General features: G+C 37.9%; 1 protein-coding gene across 3 annotated transcripts in view; it reads right to left on the bottom strand.

Moving 5' to 3' along the window:
• Positions 1–14400, bottom strand: part of CTNNA3 (catenin alpha 3) — a 1968199-nt gene that overhangs the window by 1547850 nt on the left and 405949 nt on the right. For all 3 annotated transcript variants that reach the window (XM_072628816.1, XM_072628814.1, XM_072628812.1), the window contains exon 6: positions 13855–14118. In XM_072628816.1, the coding sequence (XP_072484917.1) occupies positions 13855–14118 (264 nt within the window). The remainder of the gene's footprint in view (positions 1–13854; positions 14119–14400) is intronic.

The raw sequence follows: 14400 nt of genomic DNA, 5'->3' as shown, positions 1-14400 counted from the left end.
AGTGGCAAAACTGCTACCCTTAGAGTCAGGAAGACTTACTTTCCATCCCCATCTCAGACAGTAATGACCTGGATGACTCTGACAATTCATGTGGCCTCTCTGGGTTTCATCTTCTAGAAAATGAGCCCAATAAGAGAATCTACCTGAAAGGATAGAGGAGAGGATCAAATAATCAAGGAACGTCCATCACTTTCCAAACTACAAAGTGCTACAAAAAATGACAAATATTATTTCTAACAGAAAAAGATCACAGGTTCTCCCCAATTGAGGTTTAATCTACCTTTCAATCCTTCTTTCAAGTGATACCCCTTCTGAGGATGTATGTCCCAGCTGAACTGGGAAACAAGATGTCCTTGAACTTGGTAGTCCCTCTTTCAAGAACTATAACTCACAGGATCATAGATGGAGAAATGATAGGGACCTTGGAGGCCAATTAAGGTCAATTCCCTCATTTGTACATATGAGGAACCTGAGGCCAAAGAAAAGACAATGGTTATAAGCTTCTAAGGTGAGATCCGAATCCAGATTTAAAGCCAAGTCTTCCTGACAGCAAGTCCAGCATCCTATTCAATACCCTGCTGCCTGTATCATCATTATTATCAAGCTTCATAAAAGGAATCAGAACCTCTATAGAGATGCTATGTGGTATAGTGGAAAGGGAGTCAAACTTAGCACTAGGAGGTCTGAGTTTTGAGACTGAGCACTGACATTTAATAGTCTGCATACTTGACCATGTCACTCACTCATCTCTGATCTTCAATTGCCTTATCTGTCAAATGGGAATAATATTTACATTACCTGCTTCACAAAATACAGTCAGATGTCTAATCGTATTTATGGTTATGGTAATTACATAATTACACACACATACACACACACACACACACGTATATATTATATACACATACAGAGAAAGACAGAATAATATTCCTGACTTTCTAAAGAAGAGAACTTCAAAATCTACAAATTTAAATCCTGGAAAATTCTAGAATGGATCATTAAAAAGATGGTGGACAAATATCTAGAAAGGAAAGTGATGATTACAAAGAGCTATCTTGACTTCATCATGTAGTTCTGCCATCTAAGGCATTTCGTAAAAGTCATAAAACTTCATAAAAGTTACTTATTGGTTATTTTATTGTGACTTCTTTTGTGTGTTAGATTTGACTAAATGGCCATAAAGGATGCCTTCAACTCTCAAATTCTACATTTCTGTGATTCCAGTTATGAAATTTTAGGCCCAAAATGGAGGGAAAATTGTGGGTTTTTTTCTTTTTGGATCAAAGTTATCTAGTATTAAATATTTTACTTCAGGCAAGTTACTCAATCTCTCTAGGCTTTAGTTTTCTCACCAGTAAAATCAGAGCACTGGAGTTATTGGTCCTTAAGGTCCCTTTCAGCTGTGAGTCTATGATACAAAGATCCCAAAAAACTAATCCCATGAACAAGATCCCATTGAACATGTATAAATAGAGTTCCTGAGTGACAAGATCGTTCCATCCCCATGTAGTTAGAATGACATCACAAATTTTATGGGATAATTTAGCTTAGTGATTGTGAATCTTCTTTAGTGGACTCTCAGGACTTGATGCAATCAATATAACACCATCCAAAAAAAAGACCATGTGAAGGACTTCACCCTTCTCAGGAAATTCTTCCTCTATTTGGCGGTTTTTATAACAATGACAAACACCTTTGGTCCTTTGGTGAGTACACAGTATCCCCCTGTATTTTATGCTTTGTTTAACACATGTAAGGAGAGGATTATGGGATGGATGCATAGACAGACAGATAGATAGATAGATAGATAGATAGATAGATAGATAGATAGATAGATAGATAGACAGACAGACAGACAGACAGACAGACAGATAGATAAAATATATGAATATACAAGAGTATATATTCATATACAGATATATGTCCCAAAGGTTAGGTCTGTCAAGGAATTATGAATTATTTGACATATGAATTGGACAAAATCAAGCAATAACCACTTATTAAGCATTTACTGTGTTCCAGGAATTAAGCTCTGGGAATATAAATAAAAACTATGAAAACAGTCCATGTCCTCAAGGAAGTGATATCTTAAAGGGGAAGACGATATATAAACATAAGATAACTATAGAATAAGGGGAAGGTAACCTTAAACAAGAAGAAACTCACAACTGGCTACACAGGGAAAGATCATTTCAAAAGAATTTGACCTAACAATACACATAGGAAAAACAAAGTGGATAAAGAGTATGTATGCTGTAATATTCAATTGGATGGGTAATCCTTGGAGCTGCTCCTTTAACACATGTAGGTTAGACAGATGCTGCATAGGAACAATCAACTGGGGCAAGAATTGAGGAGAAAGAATAGGCTGTATTGTTTTGAGAAAATTGCTGCAAAGCCTTCAGCAACCCAAGTCTTCCTAAAACAAAAAGGTGTATTTTTAATGCCCTAAAGTTCTTCTGACGATGCCTTTAAGTCACTGAACAGCACAATCTCCAGAGAATAAAAACTGCAGGTTCTTGAAAGAGCAATGAGGAATTTCATGGTAGATGGGAAGCTGGCTGCCTGCAGATGATTTTGGAGGAAAGAATTGTGTTCAGGAATTGGTGAAGATTTGGTCAAAGTACTATATGCATGGGGAAACAAAAAACAATGACTTGGTCTGTTAGTGAGAGCAAGGAACACCTAATGCATAACTTGTAAAATGTACCCACATAACAATAAGAGATTTAGAAGAAAACATCCAGGCATGTGGGAAGGACCCTGGCAGAGGATTTATTGGAAGAGATGGACAAGGTGATTATCATATGAATGGCTTAGCATAACACCCAGGACTAAGTATGGTGTCTGGCACAGAGTAGGTTCTCAATAAATCTTCATTGACTGATTGTTAACTGGGCTGGGAGTGCCCACGTTGACAAAATAATAGATCAATTGAAATAGCCAAGAAATTTGAACTGGGATCCACTGTGGAGCAACTGCAGAGAGAAGTTACTTCCTACACAGACACAAACAACTCTGAAATGACTCTTTTTGGCTGCCCCAAAATTCAGAGCTAAAATTATTTTAGATGCTCTAGTCAGTTGGACACGGTGATGTATTGGTCTGAAATTAGCTCAAAAAATGTTATAGATTTGCCTACTCAGAACATCATAACCATTTCTACCCAGATGTCCCTTCCAGGCAGATGTCCTGTTTACAGAGGATGTGGAACTGAATGTATCAAATACTGGAACATTGCAGACCTTCTCAATGACATCACAAGATCAAAAGCTGAAAAGGGGCCTTAGACATCATCTCATCCACTGCCCTCGTTTTACAGATGAGGAACATGAGTTTCAGGGCTGGGAAAGGATTTACTGAAGGTCATACAAGTAGCAAGCTATATAGCCAGGATTTGAACCCATGTTTCCTGACTTCAGATGCTATGAGTCCATTGAGCAAATAAACAATTATTAAGCATTTACTATTTGACAAATATTAGGGGTACAAAAAATTAAATGATGACATCCCTGATCTTGAAGAGATGCCATCCTACTGGGTAGGGGAAAGAGGAAGGATTCAGCACATTTGTATTTTAAAAAGGATGCCTATAAAATATCAGTTAACAAATTTTTATTATAATTAAATGAATATAATAAATGATTATAAAATAAAAGAAATATAATAAAGAAATTTAAAATAACTGTGCAGTAATTAGAGAAGGGGTGGCAATAACAACTAGAGCAATCAGGAAATACTAGATAGAAGTATAGGAGGTGGCAATGAGTTTCATGTGGAATGAAAAGAATCAGAGGTCCTGAGAACTGGAGAGATAAAGACAGAGGGTTTCTGAGAAGGGAGATGACCTTTGCAATGTCAGAAGTTGGCAAATCAGGTGCAGAAAAAGCAAGCATGTTGGTTTGGTTGCAATGTCATGAAGGACAGCAGCATGTAATTATCCAAGAAAGACAGGCTAGAACAAGACTGGAGAGGGCTTCGGATGCTAGATCTCTGGAGGCATTTTAATTTTATCCTAAAGGCAATAGTGAATAGCAAAATATTGAACTTTCTGGAAGAGGGGAATAACATAGTCAGTGATCTTTTAGTTTATGATACCACTTTCCATCAATCATCAACTCAAAATAGAATGATCAATGGCTACTCAAATCCATCCAGAAATAAACAAAACAAAATGTATACTAGAAAAAGAGGAAGTTTGGTCATATACAGGGAGAGATAGCAGATAGATAACCCATGTGTTGCCCTGGTACCCATAAAAAGAGCTATTAAAAGAAGCAGGGGAAAGCCTCTGGTGAATTGGGTTGGTAGTCTATGGAAGATTTATGGCAAGACACAGGCATGAATCATTCATGATGAGAAGTCATACATGATGAGTAATCTGTGGTGGTGAAAGAAGTAACTGCACTGAGGACACAGAAATTACGTAAGACTTAAAGCATCCTACCAGTGCCTTAAAGGAAACATGTCTGAACCAAATCTCATCAACTCCCCAAAATAAGTCTCTACTTCCCCCCCATTTCTGTGGAGAGTAAGTCAATAAACTTAGAGCTGGAATAGACCTTACAAGACATATAGTGTAACCTACTCATTTTACAGAGAAAGAAACTGAGGTTCAAAGAATTTCAGGGACTTAATCAAGGTAGTGAGCAGAAGAGCTGGGATTTGAGCTCAGGTTGTCTCAGTCCAATACCAGCTCTTTTCCCACTCAGTGTCACTTTCTTCCCATTTCTATTATGATGACCCCATAGCTCTAGTCCTTATTAACCCATAACTGAATTATAGCACTTTCTTAACTGGTCTTTCTATATATAGCTTCTCCTCTCCAGCCCATATTGATAACTATCCATCTTCCTATACACAGTTTAGCTCACATTACTTCCTTGGTCAAAAATTATCAGTGGCTTCTTGTTTCCCATGGTTTATAGGATAAGTGCAAAGTTCTTAGCCTTGGTATTCAATGAAATGCTTCCATGATTTGGATTCATTTCTACCAGTGTAGCATCCTAGAAAGAGTCTTTGATTCAAAGGACATTGGTTCATGCCCCTGCTCTGAAACTTACTGCTACCAACAAATCAAAATCTCCCTGGGATTCCCCTATAAAATGATGGGGTTAGACTGGATGACATCTAAGGCCCCTTTCAGTTCTCAATACAATTATATGATCCTGCCTCATTAGCCTTGTCTTTTACTGTTTCTATATTTGTATTGGACCCTATGCTGTAACCAGATTAGGTTCTTTGCTACTCCTTGGGGGGTTTTCTGTCCCAATATCTTTGCTTAAACACTTCCTACAAGCTGAAAACTTTACCTTTCATATTCAGTTGCTAAAACTCTAACTAAAGGCATGCAGCTAAGTAGGCATGGTGAATTCAGAGGCAGGAAGACCTTAGTTTGAATACTTCCTTAGATTCTTACTAGCTGGGTGGCCATGGGCAAATCAAATCCCTTTACCTCCCTTAGCAACAGTTTCTTCATCTCTTAAATGGGAATAAACAGAATCTACCTTCCAGAGCTGTTGGACGAAACAAAAGAGATAGTATATGTGAAGCACTAAGCAAAACTTAAATCGCCCTAGAAATGAGGGCTGTTAGTGCTGGCAGCTACCTATCCCAAAAGGGTGGTTCCAGATACCACTTCTTTTGTGAAACTTTCACTGAGTCTCCTTATACAAGAAATCACCTTGCTTCTTTCTGAGCTCTCAGTTCCTTCCTTTCTCATTCCTTCTCAAAGTCTCAAATGTGCCAAAGAACTTGTGATCTCAAATATTTGAACGCTTCTTCCAACAGTGGATATCCCAATGGACCATCCATATACATCCTGCCCATCCTATACAATGAGTCCATCTACTCCCATGGTTTCCCACCAAATCCTTGCTTTTTATTGTGTTGATTTGTGTTACATATCTTCTCCTCTACCTGTTCATAGCTCAGTACAGTGCTGGATTTGGAGTCATGAAGACTTATATTGGAACTTACTTACACTTACTGTACGTCATTGAGCAAGGCCCTTATCCTTTCTAAGCCTAAATCTCATTTCTAACTCTCTTACTTCACTTTCCTCCATTTCTATGGAAATACTTTTTAAGGCCTTTCTCACTGTAGGATTGTAGTTTCAAATGACATATGCAAAGGGGTTCAACTAATTAAATATTATATAAATATATTATATATATACACATATATGCATGTATATATGTATATATATATATATATAAAATTTATTATTATAACCATTAATTCACCACTATCATTAGGTGCCAAGGATGGGGCAGGGACTGTTATCTTATAAGTCATCATCTCCCTCAGAGCATTAAATACTCACTCTTCTCCATAGCAGACACCCAACAAATTATTTGGAACCAAAGAATTGCAGTTCGGAGGGAAACACCTATAAACCAAGACCCAAATAATGAATTTGCTCCGTAACATCATTAATAAATGATCATCCATTCATCACTTGGGGAAAGGCTGAACAAATTGTGGCATGTGATTATGATGGAATACTATTATGCTATAAGAAATGATGAGCAGGATACTCTCAGAAAAACCTAGAAAGACTTACATGAGCTGATGCAAAGTGGAACATATTGTGTACAAAGTAACAACAATATTGCAAATTGATCAGCTGTGAATGATTTAGCTATTTTCAGAAATACAATGATCCAAGACAACTCTGAAGGACTTATGATGAAAAATGCTATCCATCCTCAGAAGAAGAACTGATGGTGTCTGAATTCAGATTGAAACATACTTTTTACTTCATGTTTTTGAGATTTTTGGACTGTTTTCTTTCACAACATGACTATTATAGAAATATTTTGCATTACTACACATGTAGAACCTATGTTGAATTCCTTGACTTCTCAATGAGGCATGTTAGAGAGGGAGGAAAGAGAGAATTTGGAACTCAAAGTTTTAAAACTGAATGTTTAAAACTGTTTTACATGTAATGTGGAGAAAATAAAAATACTCAATAAAACAAAAAATGATCATCCAGCCTCTGGCTGAATGGCAGGGAAACCATTGCCTCCCCACCCATCTCCTATCACAGCCCATTCTATTTCTGAGCATCTCTAATAGGAGACTTTTCCTTTTACAGAGCTGAAATCTACTTCCTTGTCATTTTCTAGTTCTGTGGTCTAGGTCGAAACAGAATACATCTTCCACATGATTTCTTTTCAGATATTTGAAAACAATTATCATGTGTCTCCAGAGTCTTCTCTTCTTTGGGTTAAGTATGAACTAAATGAATGCCGGATTATATTTCTATGAAAGACGATTTTTGTCAAAAGAAAGGTATTTGGAGTTGAAAAGGACCTTAGAGATAATCTTATCCCAAACGCTCATTTTACAGAGGAGAAAGCAGTGGTCCAGAGGGGCCACACTGCTAGGAAGTCACAGAGGTTTGTTGCGACTCCAAACACTATGAATCCAAATATGTTTCTCTTCCCAGCCTTCTGCTACCTTATGGCAGGTTCCAGTTCAGTAATAGTCAGTGGATGACTACTCATTCAGAGGCAGCATAGCATAGCAATTAAAATAATGCACTTGGAATTAGGAAAACATGGGTTTGAATTCCACTCTGGACCCTGAGCATGAGCCTGAGATTGACCCTGAGCAACTCTCAGTTTCCAAAGGAGCAAAATGGAAATAATAATAGCCTCTGTTTCATAGGATTGTTGTGAGGTCCAAATATAGGTAAAGTATCCTGCAAACCTTAATGCACTCTATCAATGTTAGTGATGACAGTGATGATGATGATGATGATGATGATGATGATGATGATGTCATGATGATGATGATGATGATGATGATGATGATGATGATGATGTCATCATGATGATGATGATTAAACCTCAAGTTCCCAGCCTGGCTTTTAAAGCCATCTATGATCTGTCCCATCACCTTACCCAGTAGCTAGCTTCCATGAACTCTCTGCTCTAGGCTAACCTGTATCATCACTGCCCTCCACATTTGTCATTGGCCTGCCCTTCCACCTATCCATGTTTGATCTAACCTTTAAGGTCCAACTCAAGCTATGACTCCTCGGTGAAGATATCCCCCGATCACTCCGTGTCACACTGTTTACTTCCCCCAAAAGAGAGTATGTGTTGGAGGGGGAGCAGGGTCTGGAGTCAGGAAAACTCATTTTCTTGAGATCAAATATGGCCTTGGACACTCCCTTGCTTTGTGACCCTACCCAAGTCAATTAAACCTATTTGCATGGCAAACCTCTCCAGTATCCGACAAGAAAACCCCAAATGGGGTCACAAAGAGTTGGACATGACTGAAATGACTGAACCGCAAAAATCTGTGATCTTTGAGGTGTAGAAATTATTTATTCCCATTTTATAGATGAGGACAACTTGTCTAAGGACATACAGCTAGTTAGTAGCACAGGTAAGATGCCATCTCTGGTCACTCCTGACTCCAAGGCCCATCTTCTTTCCGTTACTATATAGGCATCCCAGGACTAATATGTTATACTAGAGAAAGTACAATTCTCAGAACCAGAATTCCTGAATTTGGACTGTGGCTTTGTCACTTACTAGTCATGAGACTTTGGGTCACACACTTTAACTTTTCTGAGCCTCAATTTCCTCATCTTCAAAATGGGAATACTGATATCTAAGAGAGTAAAAAGTGAGTTAGAGTGAAAAGATCTGGGTTTGAATCTCAGGCCTACTACTATTTATAGAATCCTAAGAAAGTTGTTTTCTTTTCTCTAAGTATCTTTAAAAAGGAGACTACACTAAATTACTCTTAAACTCCCTTTCAGCTTAATATTTTATGAAAACCCTTGGAATAAAGGTGGAGGGTGAGAAAGGGTCAAGAAATGCTCAAGAAAATTAAGGGCATTTTCATCCTGAAAAATGATGAAGACCATGAATATTTTATTCAAGCATAATTTCATATTCAACATTTCAGAGGCAAAAATATTTCCAGCCTCAGTATGTCCTCATGGAACCTTGAAATGAAAGGCATAGAACATATGGGTTCAATGGAACACAGTTGGGTGATGACTGGACTAGTTGTCACCTAACTCCTCATATTTCCCACTTTCTATTAGTTCAAGAAAATTAAGATTCAATTGTATTCCCAAAACAACTGCCATTTGCTACAAATGGCTCATTCAAGAATCTAAGTGTGATGGTGTAAACAGCGCACTGTATCCAGCTACTACTATTTTTTTCTCATAGTTCAGCAATTGAAAAAATAAATTTATGCCAAAAAATAAATTTCTTGCTTCACTGAGGTTCTATTCTCAGGGAAGTGGAAATATTAAAAAAGAACTGCAGTCAGAAGACATGGATTTGATAGTAAGGAGCCACCTATAGCTATGTGACATCACTTGGGTAAGTCATTTTACCTGTCTGAGCCTCAGTTCCTAATCTGTAGAGGGGGGAGAGTTGGGTTAAATGACCTCCAAGATAATGTCCAGTGCAAAAATCTGTCAAGTGAGAGGAGGAGTGTAATAGGCAGTACAAATATTTACTAAATGCTAACTACAGGCACTTTACATTATATTACATTCTCTCATTTGATCTCGAGTGAAGCAGGTACAGCAGAAAAACTTTGGTATCAGAGAACCAAGCTCTAACCCTTCCGCAGATGTGACATTAGGCTAGTATCTCAATCTCTTTCAACCTCAATTTCTTCATCTGAAAAATGAAGGGTTTGGAACTGAAACAAATGACCTCTGAAGACCCTCTCAACTCTAAATCTTTGGTACTTAAATACAATGCCTCACACTGATGTGGAAATGAATTTTGCCTCCCAAAGGCTATGTGTACAATGTCTCAGGTCCAATCAACCAGGAAAGTCTCCAAGGAAGGAGCATGATGGACTGTGTCTGAAATATACTGACAAATCTACTTTGGTCCATGGAGGCTCATCACTAAAAGGTTGCCCACAGAGTTATGAATTGTCTAAGCATTTGCACATCATGGAGATACCCTACCAAAAACCCTGAGGAATGGTAATCTCTGTCAGACAAGGACTGCTCATACTTATGGAAGACTGCATCTTTTTCAAATGCTGAACTTTAATCAGAATTCATAGAAGAATAGTTCCACCTATGTAAATGTGAATCTATGTGTGAGCCAGACAGAATAAGCAGATATCTGTCTATCCTTTCTATCCTTCTGCCACCAAAGCTCTTTTACAATGGCAGGTTACTGTGTAGAGGTGATCCTGGGGTCTTAAAGCCATAGCAAAGGGATGGAATTTGGAAAGTCTCTTAGTACAGAACTGACAATGGACTGAATGTCTGATGTTTGAGCAGTAGCCTGGCTAAAACTCACCATCAAGAGTTCAGCTAACAGGTGTTGGTATTCTCTTTGTTGGTATTTTCATGGTATTGTATAGAAGATAGGGGGCTGGCCTTCAAGTCAGAAAAACCTGACTCCAAATCTTATATACTAGATGTGTGACTAGATGTGTGACCTGAGTCACAATTTCTCAGCGTTTCCAACAAGTGTCTGAGACAAGGGTTATCAGTCTGGTGTCTTGAATTTTATTTTTTGAAAATTCAGTAATAATAACAATAGCAGCTAGCATTTACATAGCTTTAAGATTTGCAAATGATTTTACACATGACTCATTTAATCCTCACAACAATCCTATTACATAAGTATTATCAATCCCAGAAGATGAAAAAGGATAAATGACTTTCCCAGGGTCACATGGTTGGTAAGCACCTAAAGGAATATTTCTACTCAGGTCTTCCTAACTCCAGATCCTACTCTCTGCTCACTGTCACCTGTCTCTATGATATTCAGCCATTCAATTATGTCCACCTGAACATCACTGTATGGATGTTTGTCCATGGAGTGTTTTTTGGCAAAGATACTGGAGTGGTTCGACATTTCTTTTTCCAGTCTGTCCCCATTTAATAAATGTGGAACTAAGGCAAAGAGGGGTTAAGTGACTTGCCTAGGGTCACATAGCTAGTCCATGTCTAAGGCCAGATTTGAATTCAGATCTTCCTGGCTCCAGGCCCAGTGCTCTATTCATTACACCTAATTACCTTTATGTTTTTTGATTACTGTATTTCAATATAACTGGTTGCCTCTGTAATCCTATGGACTTTATTTTATGCATTTAAATAAATGATTCTGCAGAGGGATCCATAGGCATCCATAGGGATCCACAGACTTACTGCCAAAGAGGGTCAGGGCACAAAACCTTAAGAAGTTCAATGCAATACTTACATAGCGGGCAGCAATTTGCATGAGTGACACAAGTTCTCATACAAGAAGTTCTCTGTTCAGGTAAAAGAGTAGATATAAACATCATCATCCTCACTATGTGAAATGAACGATGCAGAGGAGATTCTTTCTGGTGAGTTTAAGGGGAAAGCTAGACAAGTCACACTGGATTGCAGATTTCAATGGAAGAAGTGGCTAATTTCTTAATTAAGCCTTTCCTGATTCTCCTGACTCCTGTGCCCCCACGACCAATTATTTTGTATTTCTTTCCTTTGTATCTTGTATATACTTACATGTGTAGATGTCTTCCCTGACAGAATCTAAGTTCTCTGTGGACAAGGACTGAAATTGTAAATGAAAACTAATGAATTTGATTTTTTAAATAAAAAAAAATTTAAGTGGCCTTAGAATCCCATTTCTGCCACTTACTAGTGTCACCTTGGGAAAGTATCTTAACTTTTCCAGATCTCAGTTATCTATAAAATTAAGATAGTGAACTAAATGCTGTCCAAGGTCCTGCCCAGTGTTAAATGCTATGATCCTACAAATCAATCAACAAACATTAAATAAAGCTATGTGATGTGTCTGGCATTTATTTATTGAACAGAATATTTGAAAATGAGGATTCATTGAAAGACAGGAAGGAGAATTACAAAGCACAGGAAAATATGTCTGTTTACAAATTATGCCTAGTTCTTACCCCTGAGGGTAAGAAGAACAAATCTAAATCTCTGTCACCATAACAACCTTTCAGCTGCTTATAGACCACAATTCTATCCCTTCCCAAAAGCTAAAAGGGATTGTTGAGTTCATCTAGTTCAATTCCTTCTATTTTTTAATGTTCTGAAAAAGTTAATAGTTCTGCTTGCTTTTTTTCCTTTAAAGAAATGGAAATCTGACATAATGCAAAGAAATTTACCAAAGGGAAAAATAAACAAAATAACAGATTTAAGAGTATAAAATATGTTGCAACTTTCAGGTCTTCTAAGTTTTCTTTTCTCTCAGTGAACTATTCACGGTTCTTCCAACTCATCCTTACTAGGGATGATATCTAGGCATTGTGGTACAATGAACAGGGTGGGGGATTTGGAGTCAGAGGCTCTCATTTTGGAACCTGGCTTCCTTGTCTTCTACATGTGTGACTTTGGGTGAATCATTAACCTTTCTAGACCTTGGAGTTCCCATTTATAAGATAAGGGACTTGAACTAAAAGGCCTCTAAGGATCTTTAAGCTCTAAATCTACACTCTTTTGATACCTTTACTACCTGGTTGCCCCATGCTTATAAATGCTCTTCATAAAATATAGCTCCCATGATTGAACACACTACATGAGATGTGGCACGATCAGGACAGGTGACACCTAAACTACTGAATGAATAAATGTGAAGATATACAGGGAAGACAGTCCAAAATAGGACAGGACTTAGGGAATTGGCTCTGGCATAAAAATCTACATTTGCATTAAGAGTCTTCCAAAAATTTCATGAAGAAATGAATAATTAAGAAAAAAATAATAGGAGTGTTGGATTAGAAACCAAATTGCCTATTTCACTTTCAGTGAGTCAAGGAATGGAATATTTCTAGGTTATTCCTACATTGGTTTCTAATTCTATCAAGCTATCTACTAAATATATAATTAGAACAGTAGGGTTTGGAACAAACCATTTGTTATTTTCAGTGTCTACACAAACACTTGCTCAGTACTCCAATGGAACCATTGTCTCGTTGACATGGTTACACCCTCCAAGGCTACATATTACCACCCATCTATGCTTTTTCATTTCTTGGACTTCTTGTCCAAGTCCTCCCAAAACCCTTTCATAGAGAATCTATGCAAACATCACGTATACATAATAGACTGGATTTATTTCTTTTTATGTTACCAGTGAAATATTAGTATTTATAGAGGAAAGTCTTTTCAAAAGAAAAATTGGTACTAATCATTTTTCTTTTACCTCATTTGTCTCATTGGCCAATATTTTTTTGCATGTGCTATTTGAGCCTTTGTATTGGTTGTTAACCTTTGAGAAGCCAGGTGATTTTCTTTAATGAAGCATCTGGCCCAGTCAGTATTTATCACAATCTTAAGAGGGAGATCCAAGGAATCAGGACCTCTAGGGATAAGGGACTTTTTCCTACTGATAATCAGTAAATACTTATTAGGGCCTGACATGCACTAAAAACTGTACTAGGGCACAAAATTTAACAAACAAAAAACCCCAACCTTTTACCAGGGAAAACAACACATACATATATAAGTGTATATAATAGAAACATCAGTAAAAATATATGACAGCTTCAGAGGAAGGTAGTACTCATTACTGACTGGGATCAGAAAAGGTTTCATATGGGAGATTGCATTTAGTTTGTAAAGAAATTACAGATTCTAAAAGGAGGAAGTAAGGAGACACGAAATTCAGTTAATGCAAATACACTGAATCCAGCAATTGAATGCCATGTATGAGGAATAGCAAGGAGGTCACTTTGGGTGGACCACAAAGTGAATAAAAGCCAGGAATATGCAGTGGGACTAGAAAGAGGGAATGGCACCAGGTTGCTAAGGATCTTAACTGAAGTTCATTTTCAAACACATCTCAGAGTCTTCTCAGGCTGGTCCTGGCAGCTTCCTTACTGACTTACCTCAAGTTCATCCAGTGCACTTCCCAGTGTGGCCGACTGAGGCTCTGACTCAGCCTTTGGACTCTGGATCCCTTGTGATGCATTCGAAATCACATTGAGGGCATTCTGGATCTCATCACACACTGTGTCCTTGCTGGCTCGGAGAGAGGCCACATCATCATGCTCCAGGCACGCAGAACAAATCGAATGCAAAAGAGGAGAGTTTTCCTTCAGTGAAGCCCGGGCCCCTGCAATCTCGTCTCGGTGGGCTGGAGATTTTAAGTCCTGTGAGATGGGAGGGAAAAACACATTTTCTCAGATGAGAATATGGTTGGTCAGATTTGCACAAAGAAATTCCACTTTTCTTTCAGTGTGGACTCATCTCCATTAGAGGCAATCGTCAATTAAATTTCAGGGATATGAATGATTTAGCCATAGAAATGTGTGCCTTGCTTCTCTTACATCTTTTGAAATAGATAAAGGGTTGATGCAAGTAAAGATTGTGTCATGGTAGGTATGCCAAAAAGGAGCTAGTCCTGCCCATGTCAGTTCCTTTGGAATCCCGCT

The sequence above is a fragment of the Notamacropus eugenii genome, chromosome 1, assembly GCF_028372415.1.
Source record: "Notamacropus eugenii isolate mMacEug1 chromosome 1, mMacEug1.pri_v2, whole genome shotgun sequence".
Taxonomy (NCBI): Eukaryota; Metazoa; Chordata; class Mammalia; order Diprotodontia; family Macropodidae; genus Notamacropus; species Notamacropus eugenii.
Note: the sequence above shows the minus strand (reverse complement) of the source record. Positions and strands in the feature narration are given on the sequence as shown.